The 19,991-nt window shown below is 42.8% G+C and overlaps 3 protein-coding genes across 4 annotated transcripts; 2 read left to right on the plus strand and 1 right to left on the minus strand.

The window, feature by feature from the left end:
- The first annotated feature begins 1,183 nt into the window (after positions 1 to 1,183).
- sptssb (serine palmitoyltransferase, small subunit B) lies at positions 1,184 to 6,047 on the plus strand. 2 transcript variants are annotated; one of them, XM_076734246.1, is made up of 2 exons: positions 1,184 to 1,450; positions 3,335 to 6,047. In XM_076734246.1, exons 1-2 carry the CDS (start codon positions 1,435 to 1,437, stop codon positions 3,583 to 3,585), a joined length of 267 nt encoding a protein of 88 aa, XP_076590361.1. In that variant the 5' UTR covers positions 1,184 to 1,434; the 3' UTR covers positions 3,586 to 6,047. The 2 variants fall into 2 exon arrangements, with proteins under 2 accessions (XP_076590361.1, XP_076590362.1); XM_076734247.1 differs by lacking the exon at positions 1,184 to 1,450 and adding an exon at positions 1,459 to 1,664.
- Positions 6,048 to 13,476: 7,429 nt separating this feature from the next.
- otol1b (otolin 1b) lies at positions 13,477 to 16,550 on the plus strand. Its single transcript, XM_076735240.1, has 4 exons — positions 13,477 to 13,870; positions 13,982 to 14,071; positions 14,404 to 14,475; positions 14,560 to 16,550. Exons 1-4 carry the CDS (start codon positions 13,477 to 13,479, stop codon positions 15,456 to 15,458), a joined length of 1,455 nt encoding a protein of 484 aa, XP_076591355.1. The 3' UTR covers positions 15,459 to 16,550.
- A 117-nt stretch (positions 16,551 to 16,667) lies between these two features.
- LOC143323522 (high affinity immunoglobulin gamma Fc receptor I-like) lies at positions 16,668 to 19,353 on the minus strand. The gene is made up of 6 exons (XM_076735398.1): positions 19,297 to 19,353; positions 19,168 to 19,203; positions 18,681 to 18,971; positions 18,249 to 18,521; positions 17,360 to 17,635; positions 16,668 to 17,220 (listed from the first exon to the last, which is right to left on the minus strand). The coding sequence occupies exons 1-6, from the start codon at positions 19,319 to 19,321 to the stop codon at positions 16,829 to 16,831; spliced, it is 1,293 nt and encodes a 430-aa protein (XP_076591513.1). The 5' UTR covers positions 19,322 to 19,353; the 3' UTR covers positions 16,668 to 16,828.
- Between the last annotated feature and the right edge of the window lie 638 nt (positions 19,354 to 19,991).

Here is a 19,991-nt window from a genome sequence, read left to right on the forward strand (position 1 = left end):
TGTGACCCAAATGCCTTACCTGCCTCTTTATCCCCATTTAACCAATTTGTAGCATTACAGACTCACTTTCCAAGTATAAGAGGACCAATGGCATGTTGTTAGAGCAACAACACCTGAGGTCTTATGGAGACAGGTTGTCTGATTTCAACCCTCATTTACTTGTGGCGCGGCAGGTCGGGACAGTTCACGTGAGGGCAGCGGTCGATATTTGTACTATACAAAGAGGTTTTAAACTTCTTTAAGAGTGAATTTTCTTCATGCAGTGCGTCAGGCGTGTTAGACCAGTCCTCGGTCTTGTGACGCTAACAAAATCGCAGTGTATCCATGCGTAAACGGTGCGCCACGGCGACACTGCCCGTGTTTACACATCAATAATGCATAGTGTTGTCTAGAGCAAGAAGTGCGCAGGTCAGCAACCCTCGGGCAGATAGGAGATAAGATTTCCTAACGGGATGTCTAACTGCCCGAATCCAAGGAACAACTTCTCAGCCTGTGCTTGGATTTCTTCTGAAGGGGCGCTTGAGTTCTGCGTTTTGGTTTTCCTCTTGGGTGTCCCTGGGGATGGCACCCTTCAGGTCATTCTCAGTTGATCTGGAAACCTTTGGTGGTTTGCCAAGCCAAACAGGCAGAGCTGCTGTGATCAACTCTGTTTCTCAACATAGCATTATCACTCATCCTTCATCAATAATCATGAACCTGCAACCAAAACGCATAGACTGTATTTAAGAAGCCAACAGAGTAGAAACGGCTGTCTGAGAAGACATTTGCATGATTTATTCAAAATCCTGAATTCAATTAGTCTCCAAAATTGCTCGGCGAACACTGGTCCAATACATGCTGCGTGCACTGATGTGATCTTATCAAAGCGGCTTGCGAAATAGTCTTATCGCCAAGGTGCGTCCAGCTTGTTGGTGTTTCTTATTTAGTGTTATCACAAAGGAGAGGCAGGTCGGTTTAGTGAATGCACGTGTAATAAAACTGATACAAATAAACACAGACTGCAGCTCAAGATTAAGAACCTGCCAGTGTGTGATTGCAGATTTGTTTAATATTCGGCCTCCATATAGTAACTATTATAAACTCCAGCATCCCTCCGCTGCAGTGAGTGCACGCAGCGTGCTGTCTGTGCTGCCTCGGCTTGTTTTTCCATCCTGCTGCTGCTGCTGCTGGCTACGTCAGAGGCGGTGGTACTGCGGCGCAGCGTCGGGCTGCAGCATGGTGGACCGGATGCGCAGAAGGATGCGACACGAACTGAAGAAAGTTTAAAGATGCCGCACGAAGCAGCGGACTTTCCATGGCTGACATAGAGCTGCAACCAAGACATCGACGCCTCCTGTGCCTCCGAGGAGGACTCTTCTCTTTCGGCTGCGTGAACACACAGACGTGCGCACACGCGCCGGCCTGTGCGTTGTAGTCGTCGGTCACTCCACCTGCATGATCTGTGAGCCAGGTGAGTCGTGAGTGTAAGCACGAGTGGTGGGTGTGGTGTCATTCTCATAGTCCCGTATGACCTGCTACATATAGGCCAGCGGCAAACAAGTGAGGCAGCTTTTCGTTTACACAAAGCAGCGGAGCGGCAGAGGGACGCGGGCTGTTATCCGTAGCTCGTCCTGTAATTATCTGTCATTAGTGCACATCCAGGGGATCTCACGTCGGCCGCAAAGGTGAGTCTGTATATCCCCTCTAATATTTTATCTGTTTAAAAAAAAACAAAAAACAAAATTAACTGAGGAAGGGAAAGGTGATGAAATGTATCATTGCTAAGTGCGGATCATTACGCAGTTGTACCATCTGGATGGGAAGTGCAACTTTTGCTGAAGTTATTTTGCAGTGTTTTGTGTCAAACCCATTAAAAAAAACGCTTTGCTCATAGTAAGTTCAGTGTAACAGTCCTGCTGTAGTATTTATGAGGGAGTTCATTTGATTACATCCTGCAGACGGTAGCTGCCCAGTGCCAAAAAAGCACGTCTACTGTTTTTCATATTCTCCCTGACAGCATGTTCTAGAAAGCCAGGTGAGCGCACCTGCACTTGTTGGCCCAGCCCTCAACCTGTATTGTAGGACCGGTTAACGCCTGCGGCCGTGTAAACCTCCCTTCAGATAAACACACAGTTTTCCTTCAGATATTTGGGAAACGGTGAAGTTACCACAAGCACCATAACGTCCTTAAGTTCAACTGCATGTTTTGGCCTGTGCTGCATGTTCTGTGGGGGTGGGGAAGAGGTGCTCATTACCCTCCTCACACAGCATAAATTATGTGTGTCACGTGTGGGAATAAGTGTGCCAGGAAAATAAGAGAGGACTGTTTTATGTTCATGTGGGACCCCTGGGTTTAATTTCACTGCTGTTTCTCTACCCACACCAGTGAGTCCTATAAGACCCTGACCTCCAATGAGACCTGCTTGATTGCCCGCTGGGGGCTCTTCTGTGGGTTTGAAGGGCCTGAAGGAGTCCTAATTCCCTTTCACACTGCCTAATTAATAAACAGACAGCCTCAAGTGCTTTTTTTAAATTCAAGGATTATTTTCCATTGTGGTTGCTTAGTTGTCTTCAGGATAATTGGTAACACAGGGAAGAACATAACCTGTGTAGAGAGACATTATGACATAAATGAGATAATCTTTTAGTAGAGGTCTTTATTGGAGAGTGACTTCCTCTTGTTCAAGCTGCTTCCTCATCAAATTTACCTGCTAAAATACAGGTTGCATTCAAGAATTAAAATGTGGTACAAAGTAGGTTTGCTTAAATAGGTATATAAGTACTTGTACTTCACTCGAGCATTACCATTTCATGCTATTTTATACTTCAGGTCCACCGAATTTCAGAGAGAAACATTGTACTTTATGCTGCACTATGTTTCTTTGACAACTTTAGTAAGTAGTTACTTTGAAGATAACAGATTTCCATACAAAATATTTCATCAGCTCATAAACTATGATGCATTGTTACAGATTAAACTACCCAGCAGTGTATAAAATAGCTTTACTTTGATCAGCATAAAATGCTGCTTACCATGTAATGCATCAGTAATGATAATCCAATAACATAATACAGCCCTGACAGCGGCCATTCTTCTGCCTTATGAGCACTCCACTTTGTAATGCTTTGATAATACGATAACATACAATAATACATTGTGCCGTTAATGCTTGTTATACAGGAGTATTTTTTTACCTTGAGGTACTACCTGTTTGCGCTTGTAAGTGTGTACTTTTTTGTAATCAGTCTATTCCTCTGTCCTCTGTCCTCCCCCCTCACCTTCACCTCCTGTGCACCATCTCTTTCTTATGGCTCAAATTTCACAACACTCCACTTCCATTTCCCGTCCTCCCAGCTTGCGAGATGAACTTCAAGAACTTTAGGGAGTACCTGGCTTGGCTATACTACCAGTACCTGCTCATCACCGGCATCTACGTCCTGGAGCCCTGGGAAAAGTCCATCTTCAACTCCATCCTCTTCTCCGCCATCGCCATGGTGGTCTACACCTCATATGTCTTTGTGCCCATCCACGTGCGCCTCGCACTGGAGTTTTTTTCTGGGATCTTTGGCGGCCAGCCTGAGAGCACCATGGCGCTCATGAACTAAAAGAAGGAGAAAATATGGAGGTCAAAGAGACAGCGAGTGGGCGGATTAGCATGAGTCCCCAAATCATTTCCTATAACTCAACTCCTCCTCAGCACGAACCACAGCGGTCAGCCACTTCTGCTAATCAAGACTGAAAACATGAAGATCTTAATGGAATGATCTGGAAATCAGAGCCTTACTATCTTCTTTACATCCCCAAACCCTCTGGCCTTACCCCATGGTATTAGACACACAGCTGTACATTACTTTCACGCCCTCGCTGTGAAACATCTCGTGAAATGTTGTTTGTTTGTTTTTTATTTTTCTCGCCACATGTCCTGTATGAGTGCATACCACTTGTGGGTTTTGCATGAGAGGGTCATATGGGGCTGGTCCATTTGCATGCTCGTCTCACTACAAAATACAACTAGGCTCTTTTCTGTCCATGAGTTTGAAGCGACAGTCTTTAAAGGGGCATTCCAGCGATTCAGGCTGCCACTTCCGTAAAATTGGAGGACTTGTTAGAGACAGAAGAGAGTGGTCATAATCGAAGCAGCTGAGGCCAACATATCCAGACTTTTAGCCTCATGACAAAGCTCTAAAGCACTTAAGTGGGTCTTTTGGTAGACCCTCCCTGAGCTGGTTAATACCCTCATCTTTTAAACCCAAGGCACAGCAAACATTTGCGTAGTCTCCAAGCCCAGGATGAAATGGCTCTAATGACTTTATCTGGTTTATTTTTCAGACTTTGACTGTCTGAAATCACTATTAGCCATACTATATTCACCCTAATGCTCTCTAAACTTTGAACAAAGGAAAGAAAAAAGTGCTTTCTGCAATCCCACAATGCGATGAGTCACATTTTATAGATGTGAAAATTACCGTTATGCAGCTGTCAGCAGTGATGCAAAATGACAAAAATTCATAAGTGTCTCTCTAAACTCACTACAAAGTAAACTGTTGAGTGTTTACTATATAGGGAGTGATTTCAGATCCAGGCTTAGGAGAGCTCCATTCAGAGCCAATGAAGACATCATCAAGCTGTTTTCACAGCACTCTCTGTGACGAGTACACTGAGCTGGATGTGTAAAATCAGTGCATTGCCCCTTTTAAGTATGTGTGTCCTTTTTAATCTGCTGCATCTGTGGTGCCACGTTATCACTGACTGTAAACTGCTCTCTGACAAAAATGCGAGTTAGCGCTCATCCCAACATTTCTGACATGCATCAGATGCAAGTTACTGGTTGATCTATGGTTTTGTGTCAGAGCCACTATCATCTTTTTTAGTTGCCTTTTTGCACTGTAATGCTGACTGGCAGGGTGCATTGCACATTTCAGGTCAGTGTGTAGCTGATCGTCAAAGAGAGAGCTGATAGAAAATCCCAAGCTATGCAATGAATCTAAACGTGTAACGATCAGGGATGTGTCACACAGTTGAGGAATGTTTGTCCCAGGCCAACATTTACCGATTTACTGGTCAAAGTGAGTAATAAAATGAAATAACGGCATGAATGTGTGCCAAACCCTCTCTTTATCTCCAGTTTTTTAGCTGTTTGGTACATGAGCAAGGTGTACTCAGCACTGAGTATGAGCAAATATTGATACAACACACCTTTACAATTTAGGCTTGGCTTTGTTAAAATCAACAACCTCTGGACTCAAAGCAGAGCAGTTTGCTGTCACATGCAAAATGCAAAGACAAATGCAGCCTGGATGAAGAGCTAACCCTATCTTCCTCACATATAGTTGATCTATGGAGGATAAACAGAGACGGAATGAGTTGGAGTGTATCTGGTAGCTGTGATGAGCATTGCATTTAGTCGTGTGCTTAAGATCTTCTGTGATTATTTGTGCTTTGGGTCAAGGGCTCGCTGATTGCAGTCAAATCATGATCTCTAAGTTAACTTTATTTATAAGGAGTTATATATTTATATACACTGGTAAATGCTTGGCTGGTTACAATGTCAATTACCAAACTTCTTTGATTATTTATATCTGTGTTCTCATGTGGCCATAAAAAACACATCATTTGTTCTTTCCTATATTTTTCCACCTGAAAATGCTTTTATATTGTTCCCAGTTAGTGTCATTTCATTTAAGTTTTGTTAAACATGTCGCAGTAGTTCCAGACATTTCCTGTACCAAGAACGACGAGCTCTCTGAGAGGCTTTTGTCACCGTTTTAGGCTTATTTATACATGACAGCAACACATCACTGCAATATTCAGAAAATAAAGATGCCTGAAGATACTTGGATACTGTTCTCTTTGCTTTCTGATATGAATGTGTGTGTATCTGTGCAGCGTATCAACTGTTAGGCCTTCAGTCAAGCAGAGCAGAACGAGCAAAACAAAGGCTCATGCGTAGCACATACCTGACACCATTGACTGTACCACATAAAGTGAAATCACACAATAAGAGGCAGAGCCACCAAACCAGTTCTCCCTAGACAGTGCAGGAATGAGTACCCAGCGGCTTTGCTTTCCCTACGGCAGATACTAGGTAACCTGTCCATGTCAACAAAGCTCTGTTTACCGCGTCCACCCTCTTTGTTGGAGCGGACGCCATTCGAATCGATGTGATGGGTCATAACTGAAACCTTGAAGGGCTTGCTGGCAGAACAGTGTGAGTTGATGGTGCACTGCACATGCAAATTTCCTGCAGTATTATCAATATGGACGGTGGGTGAAGGAGCAGGAAATTGTTTTGATTATCAGTTGAACTGCAGCAGAGGGACTGCCCATGGTTATGCCTTGAAACTGGACACTTCCATCTTGTTTTTGTTTTTTTTTTTCCAAGTACAGTAGCTGCAGCACCCTCCGTTCTCAACATGCACATCTAAGCTCATCCTGAAATGTTACTAAAACCCTTTTCTCTTTCCTCTTTGCTTCTCTCCTTTCCTTTCCTATACTTCAACTCCTCTCTTTTCCTTTCCTTTCCTTTTTTTCTTCCTTTTCTTTCCTGTTTGTTCCTGTTCTTTTCTTTACCTCTTCTCTTCTCCTCTCCTCTCCTTCACCTCACTCCCTGTCATCTCCTCTGCTCTCCTTTTATTTCCTTTCCTTTTCTTTACCTCGCTTCCTTTACCTCACATCCCCTTTATTCCTTTTATTTCCTTTCCTGCGTGGCAACCTACCGAGTAGTTTTCCTCCAGCCTGCGTCGGGGTCTTTTAGAAACTGTCTTGTGTTTACACTTAACATGTTAATTTGTATCCATGAAGGAAGAGGTCAGAGGTTATCTCCACAATGACAAGGTGTAAACAAAGCTATCTGCAGACTCAAACATTCTCAAAACACTCAGTGGGGTGGTGTTTTGTTTCTGCTGTGTTTACATGTGGCCTGTGACCATTTCTCCCAGAAAACAGGGGTGGGAGGTGGGGGGTGGGGGGTAGGGGGACTCCTGGCAACTGTCGGGTCCAGAGACACTGAGAAAAACACACGCGTGTGCACATCAACACCACCGCTGCAGCCAGGGTTCAGTTTACAAGGAAACCCCAGAAAGTGTTCAAATATTAATATCTTTGTCAGCATTCGATAACGTCCTCCACTTTGGCTCAAGTCTCACACACACACACACACACACACACACACACACACACATATGCAGCTTAAGTTCTACAACTTGCGAGCCTCCTGCAAGAGGTGCCATTGTTCAGAGTGACCGTCCTACAGGTGTGTGTGACATTACAATGGATGTCTCCATGGTAATAAGCTAAGACAACTATTTAGCCACAATCTGTGACAGACATGGAAAACAACAGAGACACACACACACACACACACACACACACACACAATCACAAGTTGTCCATAGTCTTTGAATTAACTTTGAGATGATATGTGTATGTGCACTGATAAGCTCTTGGCTGTTACTTTTGCACTCATCACACTTAATGCTTTCTTCTGGTCACTAAAAAAACAAACAAAAAAAAAACAAAAAACAAAAAACAAAAAACCCAGAATATGCTTAGTTTTCTTCAACTAAAAGTTCCTCTGTGGCCCATTTGTCTCATTTAATTTTCGTTTACTAAGGATAATGAAATAATGAATAATAATTAAAACCTTAATGAATAAAATCAAATATTAAAATATGAATAGTGAATGTATTCAGGACAGTCTTTTGAAGGTAATGATCTCAACAGCAAATAAATCTAGTCCAAAAGCACCTGCACTAACATGCATACATTTTGTTTTTATGGTGCAGAGTCAAAGAATTTTATTATCTGCTACAGCCGAGCCAAAATCTATATATTTTGAAGACATGAGATGAATTTCACATCATTTTATAACAAACTAAATGAAACCAACAAATCTGAATCTTTTCTATTTAACTGTATGACACTTTTCATTCATCGTGAAACTGACTTTTGCAACATCTGGTCAGTTCTTGAGTCACTTGTGTGAAAATCTGTTACAACAACAAAAAAAGGGGGACGGACAACACCCTGTGATCATACTGTGTTCTATGGCCATTTAACAGGTTTGTTTTGAGGGAACATTGTTTGCTGTTGGGTGTGTGTGTCGTCATACAGTGTTTTGGGTGTGGCCTGGGTTAAACGCACTCAAAAGGTCATTTCCAAAAAGTTCCATTCATACTAAGCACAAGTTTTAACAGATATAAAAATCCATTTTTCTGTTATATCATTATCTGTACTCTACTGTCATTTCCCCTCTTTATTGGTTACATTTCTCATTTTAATTGAAACTCTTTAAAACTAAAGGCTCTAAACACATCTTTGGAAAATCACTCACTGAGCAAGCAACACATAGATTAGATTAGACACAATGGCCAGAGTAGCAAGATGACATGGATATAATCACATCCACAGCAGAGATCCGGTACACATTATCATGGTCTGAGGATAAATAATATGTTGCTATATGTTAACTCCATTTCAACCTGAGATTAATTTCTAGCCTCTGTTCAGTCAGATAAGGTTTGTTCTGTGGCATTGAGAATGATTGTGCAATTATTGGCAGTCTTTGTTGACCGAAGATGGAGGAGGAATTCACTTCATGATACAGCTCCCAGCTCCACAGTGTATCTGAGTTAGGAATCAGTCAATATGAGTATAGGAGCGGTCGGCCTCGTGAAAATCTGAGCCTAGCAAGGCGTGAAACCTCAGCTGGAGCCAAACCCTGATGTGGTCAATGGACTTTCTCTACAAAAGAAAGTGCGTTGTGCTACAATTGGCTCATAGTAAAATGTGGTGATGAACAGTGTAACTTAATTAAGATGCAGGTTTGTTATGCTCCTAAATGTACATGAGAGAGCAACATCATCATTGCCCTCTGCCACCTTAAAAAGGCTGAGGGACAGTATGAGCTGATACACTTTTGTACATATGCAAAATTCATTAAATGCACTTTTGTTTGGGTCTTATCAGGTATCTTAACAGTAACTCTAAATAATTGAAGATCTGTAATTGTAAGGCTCCCTGTGGTTAAACCTAAAACACAAGTCTGCCACCAAGTGGTCATTAGACAAACTACTTTTGCTTGATGTAGTGCAGATGCGATAATGATCTCACTCTTTGCACAAGTAAAATCATCAGAAGTCTCTGAATTTGGTTGAGAAAGCACCCTCATACGAATTATTCTCATTCAGTTTAGACTATCTTTTCGACAGTGTGCTGTATTTCAGAGTGAAGTGCTGCTTATTCACAGAAAACAGGGACGTTTCCATCGCTGTGTGCAAGCTGCTGTGAAGGAATGTTTGACAGGGTACCAAGAATTTTATTGTGTAACCCACAAGGTAGGGAGTGAGACAGTCTTGTTTTCTTTTTTGGGTATGTTTTTTTCACTTGATATTAAACCAGTTTCACAGTGTTTTGAAGGGTTGTGCTGGGTGAGCTACACCTGATCACTGGGAGAGGAAATATGCAAATAATCAGCTTAGGACAGAACCTGAAGGGGAGATTGCTGTTTATGTTATGCATCTTTCACAGGGTGCTCCTTGATTTCGAAACATGTGAGGGCAGTTGGTGTACTTTGTGTTGGACCTTCAGGTATAAAGTTGGAAAGATACAATAAGGGTGCAGCTGGATGGTACCTTAGGGAAGTGTGGTTGGTCTGTGGAGCTGCAGGATGGGGTCAGAGGAGTAAAGAAGGAGAGAGGGAACAAGACTGTGGATAAACCATCCATTCATGACCAACATGACACTTAGCATTAACCTCTTATTCTGTGTGGCTTGATCCTGTTCCCCAGAGACATGACTCCCGATTTCAAAGCACTCTGGGAGCTTGCAGGATCCTGTTTGTTTCTGAACTGGACCAAAAGACCAGCAGTCAGTCATCTGTATCTTATGATTACCACCAAAGGAAATAAGCCACACTGAGCTCTCTGCTTGCAGTGACTTATTTTTTTGCTTTGCATCTAAAGAGTAACGTAACATCAAGTTTCCAGTTCTTTATATTTTTCATTTTTTTTATAATCTATTGCATCTCTGTCAGAAGTGCTTTGTAACCACTTTGAAAGAAGGAAAGAAAACGTGATGGTGTACTGACACTCCAGCTTATAAATCACTGCAGCAAGCTCAGAAAGAGAGCTTTAAGGCGCTAATGGGTGGATTTTGTTGCCTTTGCACAGAGCCAGGCTAGCTGTTTCCCCGTTTATATTCTTTGTGCTAAGCTAAGCTAACCAACTGCTATTGCTTCATTTTTTTATCAAAACAAATTGTGCTGATCACTTTTGAATAGCTACCGGTGCATTTAAATAAATGTAAATGTAAGGAAATGTAGTCTCCACCATAAACAAAACAGCTTTTTTCTTGCCGAAGAGGCCATCATCTTGACAAAGCAACTTCGAGCATGTTAGAAACTGAAATGTCAGAGAACGTGTGGCTGCAGAAAGTGTTATTGTACTGCCGGTCTACATGAGATGCATCTTCACTGCCAGCAGACCTCTTGCCTAAGTCATTAGCAGCTAATTCTGCAGGATCTAGATTTTCCTTGATAAGATCCCACAGGAAAGAACAAAAAACAGTCTATGGCCTTATTAGTACTGGTGAGCACAGCAGGGGAACAATCATCCAGAGAGTAAGTGGTGGCTGTGTTGGTCTCTTTCTCGTTTCTCGTTGTCTCACTCTCACCCTCTCTAACTCACTCTACGCACATTCACTGCAGCTTCAAGATCTCCTTGACATGAATAGGGTTAATGTAAGGCAATACACCTCCATCTATCCAAGTGGTCCTCTCTCTGCTCGGCTGCACCCGTTGAGTAAGTTAACTCTTCCTTATCCCTCGTTCTATAGTCTGTGTGGATGGAGGCTGAGCGCAGGGCCAGTGCCAGTGTTAAATGAACGGACAGGTGAGCGGCGCCTGGGTCCTCTGTGACCAGCTGGGCACTGTAAGCTGACCGCTGCTGTTGTGTGTGGTCTGAATGGAGCTGAGAGACGATGGAGTTGAGGTCGGGCATGGAGAACCCCAGAGAAACCCCTCTCTCTCCCAGGACTCAGGTGCATATCTTACACTCCATCTGTTTGTCTTTTATGAAGGGGCAAGTCAGGGACACTTCACCTGAGCTGCTGGGAAGAAGAACATGGCTGCGGTCAAATAGGCTTTTTTTGCTTAGGAAGGTTCCTAACTGAGTGAAATGACCTGGAACTATCTAAGTGGCAGCCATGATAAAGAGCTGGTTGAATTCTCTAAATCATCTTTACTAAAGAAAAGGAGATAATGCTGTCCCACAATTCCTTGCAGCAGCAATATTTAAAGCGTCACACATTTAACTTGTGCCGTCACAAAATCACGCAGCCTTGTACAAGTGCAGTCAAACTACCTTAGCGTCGTCTTTTCCTAAGTCCCATGAATTCACCTTCACATCCTTGAACTCATGACATTAAACATTAAGTTCAAGGTCAAGTGTTCAGAAAAAGACTTAGGGTTGATTTTTTTTTAAGTTTTTCCTATTCAGCCAAAGTAAAATGAATATAAAAAGTGTATGAGATAAAATAGGTAGTTTTCTCTTCACCCCTCCATCCCACCATCACCCCTCTCTGTTTCCCAAATTTCATTTCCCTTCTTCCTGCTCACTCATTGCTTGTCACAGATCCCTCTGAGGACGTGAGGTCTTTGACAACTGAGGCATGTCCACTGCTCAAGCATTCATTGTCACAGGCAAATCAAGAGTTTCGGCTAGACAGCTACCTGAAAATCACTTTTCTGCAAAAACCCGATGCTATCCTGTTACACCATAAGAATGAATCATTGTCTTGCCACGCAGTATGAATCATAGTTAGCAAATGTAGCCGCCAGCAGTCTTTGGGGCTCATGTGCAGAAAGTCGGCCACAGTGATCAGGCAAGCGTTGCAACTGCACTGATTTGAGGGAGATTAACTGGTTCTTTTGACAAACAGCTCAGGTTTAGCAACTGTTGAGTGAAGAGATTATCAGTGCTCTTTGGGCTAAAGCTTTTTCCTGGATGTTTACCAAGTACCAGTGCATTGTAAATACTGAGCTCACTGTGCTGTGCGCCAGTTTGCAGAGCTCGTAGATATTGTCATCTAGCAGTGCACTCAAACCATCAGCTTGCAAGATTCTGAGTGGTGCTATACACAATGAAAGATCTGTAAAAATGGTTTGTACCTTCCTGCTGTCCAAACCTATCCTTGAAAAAAGGCCGTTGTAGTGCCCTGGCCTCTGTCACAGAACCCTCTTTGCTTGGCTTTGTCCAGCGTAAGAGCCTAGGTAGTAGGTTGGATGTTGGAGGAATGCCTTCCATATCGGATGACCCATTGCCCCACGGCCTTTGCTCCTCGCCTAGCTCGCAGCGAGGGAGTGCTCCTGGCGGCCGCTGTATCCCATGTCACAAAAGCACCTTTCTACACAACAGGGCTACAGAGAATGGTCCACAGCACAGTGGTTCTCCTTGGGTCAGCTCCAGCCCGCCATAGTTGGATTTCAGACCTCCCCCATGCTTCCAGCAAACACACTCATTGGTGGGGATGTTCTTTCACCCAAGCCTGGCAAAGATATCAGAGAGACCTGGAGCTCTTGGTGCTGCCTCCAAGTTACTTCTAGAGAGGATCAATGACCATACCACTTATGCATAACTGGGTGAGTCTTATCAATTTTGTTAAATTATACATTTTGCTCAAAAAGTTGAAAAGTAGCTTGACAGATAACCTATTAACCCAAATTATTAGTATATGTTCAAAGAATGGCATGTCTAAGTTGAGGAGCATCCTGGATGTTAAAAATGTGGCAGCATTACCCATGAAGATGCAGGGCTTTCATTGCAGTTAATCAGTGAAGCAGCTGAATTTACTGATAAACAAGCATAAAATCAGCTTTGAATGGTCAAACTGCAGACTTATTGAGTCACAGCTGCACATGACTGTGAGACAGTGTCGCTACAACCTGAAATGGCAATATGTAGTAGGAAATAGAGGAACAGAGAAAAAAAATCGTAATGGTAAAAGTAATATTGAGAATGTTAGTAGACGAGGGACAGACAGCATCAGTGGGTACTACTGAGTGATTTGCAGCATTGAACTATTTTGTAACCTCTTGTGTTTAAAGGTATGCTATGCAGGATTTTCCTAAAAACAATGCAAAGACCTATCTGTGGTGGTGTGTTTATCTACAGGGACTCTGCCCTCTGCCTATATTTTCTCATTTTCTTCTTATTATACTGTGGTTTGGAATGCTATTGGGCCGCAACCTTTGGGCAGTAGGTGTGCCAAGAACAGCACACAGGTGAAGTCGGGACTTTATATAGAGGTAGCAACCAGGCACCAAACTGTAAGCAGCACACAAAACATTGGCAGACAAAAACTGTTTGCTTACAAACAGTAACAGATGATTCCTGCAAAGTATACCTTAAACCTAAAGTAGATGGAAAAGGAAATTAGTACAGACAAGCAGAAGAAAAGTGTCATGTATGAACTCATCTGTTCTTAGATCCCAGTCAACCATGAGGATTATCTCCTGTCAGTCGACCCTTGTGGCTGTAGTTGTGGTTACACTCACTGTGGTGTCCTGCATTGAAGCTAAGACTACACAGAAGCCAAAGTACCAGTACACCAAGAAGCCCATCCCTCAAATCACTGTGCACAGCCCTGTGACCACCAGCATGCCCAAGACTCACAAGACAGTGCCGAGTGCAAAACCTGTGGCGCTGCCCACCGCAGACAGGACCACCTATCCCAGTCCACTCTTTCCGAAGTACTACACAGAGAGCACTGAGGCCCCTGGTGTTGGCCCGGAGAACTACACCCTTGATTACAATGAGTGCTACTTCAACTTCTGTGAGTGCTGTCCACCTGAGAGAGGCCCCAGGGGGCCAAAAGGAGACAGGGGCCTAGCAGGTATTACTCTAACTGATAAAGTGCAATAAAGACAAAATGCTTTTGATATGATCAATTAATTTGTTTGTTTGCTTTCAGCAGTTTGAACTTTACATGTTGTTGCTCATCTAGGGCCGCCAGGAGAAAGAGGTCCTACAGGAGCAACTGGCTCTCCAGGACCACCTGGAGTGAGTGGTCTTACAGGGTTAAAAGGAGATAAAGGTAAATATATCATGGTTCAATACACATTTAAAATAGTTTATATACAAAGTATTTTATTATCATATATTGAGAGAATACAGAATATGTCAGTATGTGAACTCATAACTGTTCAAATGCACTTCATTAAGTACAACAGTAAGTGGACGTGTTGTTTGTATGTATACTGAACACCTCAAGTCACTGGGACCACCTAAACAATTGTGCCTCTGGCCTGTGCTGTGTATTCCTGTTAAATATATTGTTCTTCACCTGGCACTAAAAAAATAAATATTCATATTGCTTATGCTGGATATTGTTTGCTGAGTATTTGCTTTATTATGTCAATTTCTTAGGGGAAAAAGGTGACAGGGGAAGCAGTGGGACAGCTGGGCCACCAGGAGTCTTAGGGAAACCAGGTCAAAAAGGTGCAAACTTGTTTGGGTGATTGTTGAATTATTTTATATTGTTGCCAGATGTCAGTAGCTCTGACAGTTTCTCTCATCTTGCAGGTGAGGTTGGCTTGAAAGGTGAGAAAGGTGAAATAGGGTTGCAAGGTGTCAAAGGTGGTACTGGGGAGAAAGGAGAACCTGGCAAGAATGGGACTGCTGGTGAAAAAGGAGAACCAGGAAAAGAGGGGCCAGCAGGACCTCCAGGAGTCGCTGTTGAATCAGGTCCAAAGGGAGACAAGGGAGATAAGGGGGAGTGTGGCACATTCGGGGAGAGAGGACCAAAGGGTGATCGAGGGGATTCCGGGCCTCCTGGCATCCCAGGGGTGATGGGCATTCCGGGAATAAATGGCAAGCATGGTTCTCCAGGTCCTGTAGGTGTCCGAGGGGATCCGGGACCTCCTGGTGCACAAGGAGAACCAGGGGTTAGAGGAGCTCAGGGACCACAAGGCATAAGAGGCATGCTTGGACCAAAAGGGGACAGAGGCTACCCTGGGATGAGAGGTGAGCGGGGCTTTCGTGGATTCAAAGGAGCAAAGGGATCAGGGGTTCCCCAAAAACGCTCTGCCTTCAGTGTAGGTATCTCTCCAAGAAAGTCCTTCCCTCCCTCTGGCTTCCCAATCCGCTTTGACAAAGTCTTCTACAATGAAGAGAACCACTTCAATGTCACTTCCAACAGCTTCACATGTGTCCATGCAGGGGTTTACGTCTTCTCCTTCCACATCACCGTACGCAATCAACCACTGCGAGCCACACTGGTGGTGAACGGGTCACGGCGGGTAAGGACACGGGACTCTCTGTATGGTCAAGACATCGACCAGGCGTCCACCCTGGTGGTGCTGAGGTTGGCAGTGGGTGATCAGGTGTGGATGGAGACGTTAAGAGACTGGAACGGGGCGTACGCCAGCAGTGAAGATGACAGCATCTTCTCTGGATTCCTGCTTTACTCAGACAAGGCCTGATAAAAGATCTTTTACTGGACAGTTCCAACGTAACTATCCATATCCGTGAAAAGGCCAAATACTGGTGGTGCTACTTTATATTCATCACGTATGAACTGCTCAAAAGCTGTACTGCACACTAGTCTGAAAATGTAAGGACTGGCAATATCAAGCTCATGTTTATTGCGTTATCGCCGTACTATTATCTTCTTATTTTACCTGTTGCCTTCTGAATAAAAGTGAAAAAAACTCACACACTCTGTCGTGTTTACTGCTGGTATATTTATTTACATTTAGATCTACAGGACCTTCATTGGGTGTATGGACATGCATCATAACAGTCCCTTATATACATATAAGTGCAGGATAATACAATAGACATTAATTAGGTGAATTGGTAATTAGGGGAAGAATGCATTTAAGAAAAAGAAAATTAGAAAAACGACTAGTGTATATGAGAGAAAATTGCCAATATTCATCAAAAATGGAAATCTTAGAACGTCATAATGCATAGAGATCTACAACAGCATGTAACAACCCAAACTATCCAATGGTCAAAGAATAAAGAGAGAAATGGAAAAAAATAATAGTGCTCAGTGTATGATAATAATTCTACGATTTCATCTTCTGATAAAAATTGGATACTTTACCTGGCATAAATGTTGCCTTGCTTGTCCTTGCACTTGAAGACTGAAACGTTATTAAATACACGAACAGTAAGCGACGAGTGTGCAGGAGTTTTTTTTTTTTTTTTTTTCAAGCTGTGTTTCCCACCAATGCACCTATCACACATTCAGGTGTGCAGAGATTCTTTCAGCTTCTTTACCTGTTACCCTCTCCAAGTCCTGCTCAGTGTTCTTTATTGATAGCCTACCTCCAGCCCTCTTGTCTAACCCAAGTCCCTCCTGTCTTCCTCCTCTTTGTACACCATTGTATTTGTAACACCCTGATCTCTGCTTCCTGTCCATCTACACCATCACTGATAACCATGGCTATCTGTATCTAATTGCAAAAATAAGACATAGAAATATATGATGTATGTGTTTAGTATGCAGAGAATATCACTGTGACCTATCACTGTATTACTATTCTTACTGTAAATCCACTATCCATGTCAGTATACCAATACTTGTAATATGTAAGCAATATTGATGTACAATAGGGTTGTAAAAAGAGGTTGTGTTCACTGAAAATAAAATCCAATAGAACAGAATCATTTATGGAATGCTTTATTTGTAACAGTTAATCACAATTAATCATACAGAAAGTGTGCACAGGCAGCACAATGTACGCATGATTGATATCAGCTACCTACAGACGTGGAAGCTGCAAGTTACTCCTCTGTTTAAGATGGTTAATTTATACGATAGTCTGTCCTGTATGCTAACTTGTCACACAGTGTCTGGAAAGTCTGGAGGCATGTCACCAGATTCTCCTGACATGTCACCAGATTCTCCAGACAAATCACCAGATTCTTCAAACATATGACCAGACTTCTCAGTTGTATTGGTAGTTTCTGTGATAGTAGTCTGGCCAAGGGATTGAACTGTAGATAGCAGAGTGCTTGGCGCTGGCTGTGAAGGCTTCAGCAGGGGACCTGAGGACTGGGTGCTCACTTCAGTTGGCTGAATGAAAGCAGGAGCTGCAGTGGATCGGTGAGTGGAGGGCCGCGGTGCTGTTGGTTTAGCTGCAGGAGGCAGGGAAAGGTCTGGGGATGGCATTGGGTGAGCTAAAGGCCATGGGTCTCTCTGATGAAGCACTGGAGGCATCATCATCTGTGGCCCTATTGGTCAGAGACAAGTTGACCTCAGAAGTCTTGCAACTGCTGGACAATGTTTCACAATTTTGACAATTCAGGAAGAGGATTAGGGTTAAAAATTTTAGTCAAGGACACACAGCTGGTTACATTTACTTCTAAGTACCTTCCACTTGTCCAAAGCTTTTTGGCTCACTCCACCTGAGGAGGCCCAACTCAGGCACTCTGACCTTGCAGCTGTATTCGCCTGGAGTCTGTTTGACCAGATCATGGTTCTCAGAGGTTGCTATTCCTAGTCGGTTGTTATTCTTGTAGAAATAGTAGTGTACGGGAGGGGCTGGAGGTGGGGCATTGTATTGATGGTGGCAGATGAGCTTCATCGTATTAAATGGAATCAAGACATCATTGGCAACAATCTCCAAAACTGGCTGCGACAGAAGCTCTGAAATAGAACAGCAGGAGAGAAAACATTAGCAATATATGGGAATAGTTCAAATTCATTTCTAGAGATGACTGTTTTTCTCTCTTGGCTTTCTGTATTGTATGTTGGCAGTTAATTGGGTATATATGAGTAGTTTGACATTTTGGGAAACTTGTCTATTTTTTGGGTTACACAAGAAGATCAATACCACTTTCAGATCTGTGCACAAAACACGCAGCTAAAGCCAGCAGCAGGTTAGCTTAACTTAGCATATAGACTAGAAATGGGGAAACAGCTATCCTGGCTCTGGGCAAAAGTCCCAAAGTCTGACAACAAGACCCCACCAAGTAACCAAATCACTGTACAACAAATACCACATATTGTTTTTGTACTTCAATTTTTGTACATAAAAAATAGACATAACATGTTCATTGGTGAGCTATTAACCTTGACCTGGCTGCAGCGACATATCTAACAAAAAGATATGAGAGCAGTATCAAACTTTTGGTCAAGGTTTTAATTCTGGTCAAGAAAGCAAATAAGCTCATTTCCCCAACTGTCTATTATTATAACATGTGACCTGCAACCACACCAAACTCAGCATATTACAGCCAGTATAAGTCTATAAACTCACCTAAGACCTGCACTGGAGTGCCGACTGAAATTACAGAGTGTGTACGTCTGTTTGCGTCCCAGGAAGCCCGACAAGAATACATTCCCTTGTCCTCCATGGTCAAGTTGGTCAGGTAGAAATGCGGGTTGGGGCCCCCTTGTCTCATAACTTCAATGCCATTTTTGTACAGAATCACCTCATGAAGTGGGAGTGATTGTCGGACACGACACGTGACTTTCAAGGTGCCTCCAACAAGGCCGGGATGAGGTGGGGCTTGCAGGATAGCCCACCCTCCTGGACAAAAGATCACAGAGAAGAAAGTTACCAATGGCAGTGTTTGAGATTGGTGTGAGACCAAGCCAATTTTCAGTGTTAAGAGGAGTAACAGAAGCAGAACAAAGTTCTAATGTGAATCAAGGAGATTTCTAACAATACTGATAAATAAGATCTTACCATCCACGTTGATCTCCATAGGCAGACTTTGGATGGTGTGTATATTCCCCACCACTGTGTTCCTCACACCCTGGCAGTAAAATTTCCCACTTTCTCTAATATGGGCTTTCCACAGAAGGAAGTACTCCCCAGACTGTGGGAGCTGCTCAGATCCCCTGAACCACCGGTAACTCCAGGCCGACTTGTGGTCATCAGGAATGCTGCATTTCAGCCGGACACTCTCCCCGGAGAAGACCCTTGAATCCCCTGAGACCCTCTCCACTACAGCTCTGAATGAGGCCACAGGGGGGGCTATGGAGACAAACACACATGGTTTACTCGAAGGAATATTTTAACAATCTGAATACTGTTTCAATCGTGAATTTCTGTTGAACTCGTGTACTTAAATTCACAAAATGTAATTGATAATGCTATTGATACAGTACGCTTACAGATGTTAACATTATGGTATTTTTTAAATTTAATTCTAGGAATATCTGGTACATACCCTGAGATACTACAAGCTGTAGTAGTGCTGAAAGAACTGGAAAACAATCAAGCATGAGACAAATTAAAAAACATCTTAAACACAAAATTAGATTTGGGTGATGCTGTGAATGAACTGAAGAAAACTCACCAACGAGGGAAATGACCGAGTCCATTTTCGTAGCTCTGTGTGTGAGAAAGAGACTGATGGAGATTCTTTTATTTCTAAGGAGGAGGGAAGTGAAAATGAACTTGAACACAGCAGGACATCCCCTTTTTCAGGCGTAACACTTTCATTTCTGATATAAACTGCTGTTTCTGCTTCCCACCTTTTTCCATTTTTACAAATTATATCCTTCTCAATTATATTTCTTCATTTCAACTTAAGTTTGGCCCCGTCTGAGGCGTATCCCACTCCTGGAAAACTCCATTCAGTGAAAAACAAAGGGAAGTGAAAGTTTATTTATTTATTTATTTTTGGGAGGAGGGGTTATTTGTTCTATTTTAAAAATACTTAAGATAATTTCAAGTACATCTTAAAACACATCTCAGATGCCCATATATACATTTAAAGCGTTATCGGTCGCTGTTATCGTTCCTCCTGCTCATACAGGCTGTGAAAAGATCCCTTCCTGAAGTATTTTCAAAGCAGTGATGGGAGATAAAATCTGCAGTCCTGATTCTGTGTATAAATGACATCTAAAGTTCAAAGTTAACATGAGACCTCAGCAGTTATCTTACCAAATTTACCAAACTTAAGCCTGTTATTACAAAGATCTCTCTTTGTGCTTTGACAGACAGTATTTGATATGAGCAGCGGCAGTATTCTAGGGTTCTTGTTACTTA

The sequence above is a fragment of the Chaetodon auriga genome, chromosome 7, assembly GCF_051107435.1.
Source record: "Chaetodon auriga isolate fChaAug3 chromosome 7, fChaAug3.hap1, whole genome shotgun sequence".
NCBI classification, from domain to species: domain Eukaryota; kingdom Metazoa; phylum Chordata; class Actinopteri; order Chaetodontiformes; family Chaetodontidae; genus Chaetodon; species Chaetodon auriga.

What these genes read in the sequence shown, in the direction of transcription:
- otol1b (XM_076735240.1), top strand. Translation starts at nt 13,477, where the DNA reads ATGAGGATTATCTCCTGTCAGTCGACCCTTGTGGCTGTAGTTGTGGTT. An exon ending in AGGAGACAGGGGCCTAGCAG is followed by an intron (nt 13,871 to 13,981) that starts GTATTACTCTAA and finishes TTGCTCATCTAG; the next exon opens with GGCCGCCAGGAGAAAGAGGT. An exon ending in AGGGAAACCAGGTCAAAAAG is followed by an intron (nt 14,476 to 14,559) that starts GTGCAAACTTGT and finishes CTCATCTTGCAG; the next exon opens with GTGAGGTTGGCTTGAAAGGT.
- LOC143323522 (XM_076735398.1), bottom strand. Translation starts at nt 19,321, where the DNA reads ATGGACTCGGTCATTTCCCTCGTTG. An exon ending in ACAGCTTGTAGTATCTCAGG is followed by an intron (nt 18,972 to 19,167) that starts GTATGTACCAGA and finishes TTGTCTCCATAG; the next exon opens with CCCCCCCTGTGGCCTCATTC. An exon ending in AAGCTTTGGACAAGTGGAAG is followed by an intron (nt 17,221 to 17,359) that starts GTACTTAGAAGT and finishes TCTGACCAATAG; the next exon opens with GGCCACAGATGATGATGCCT.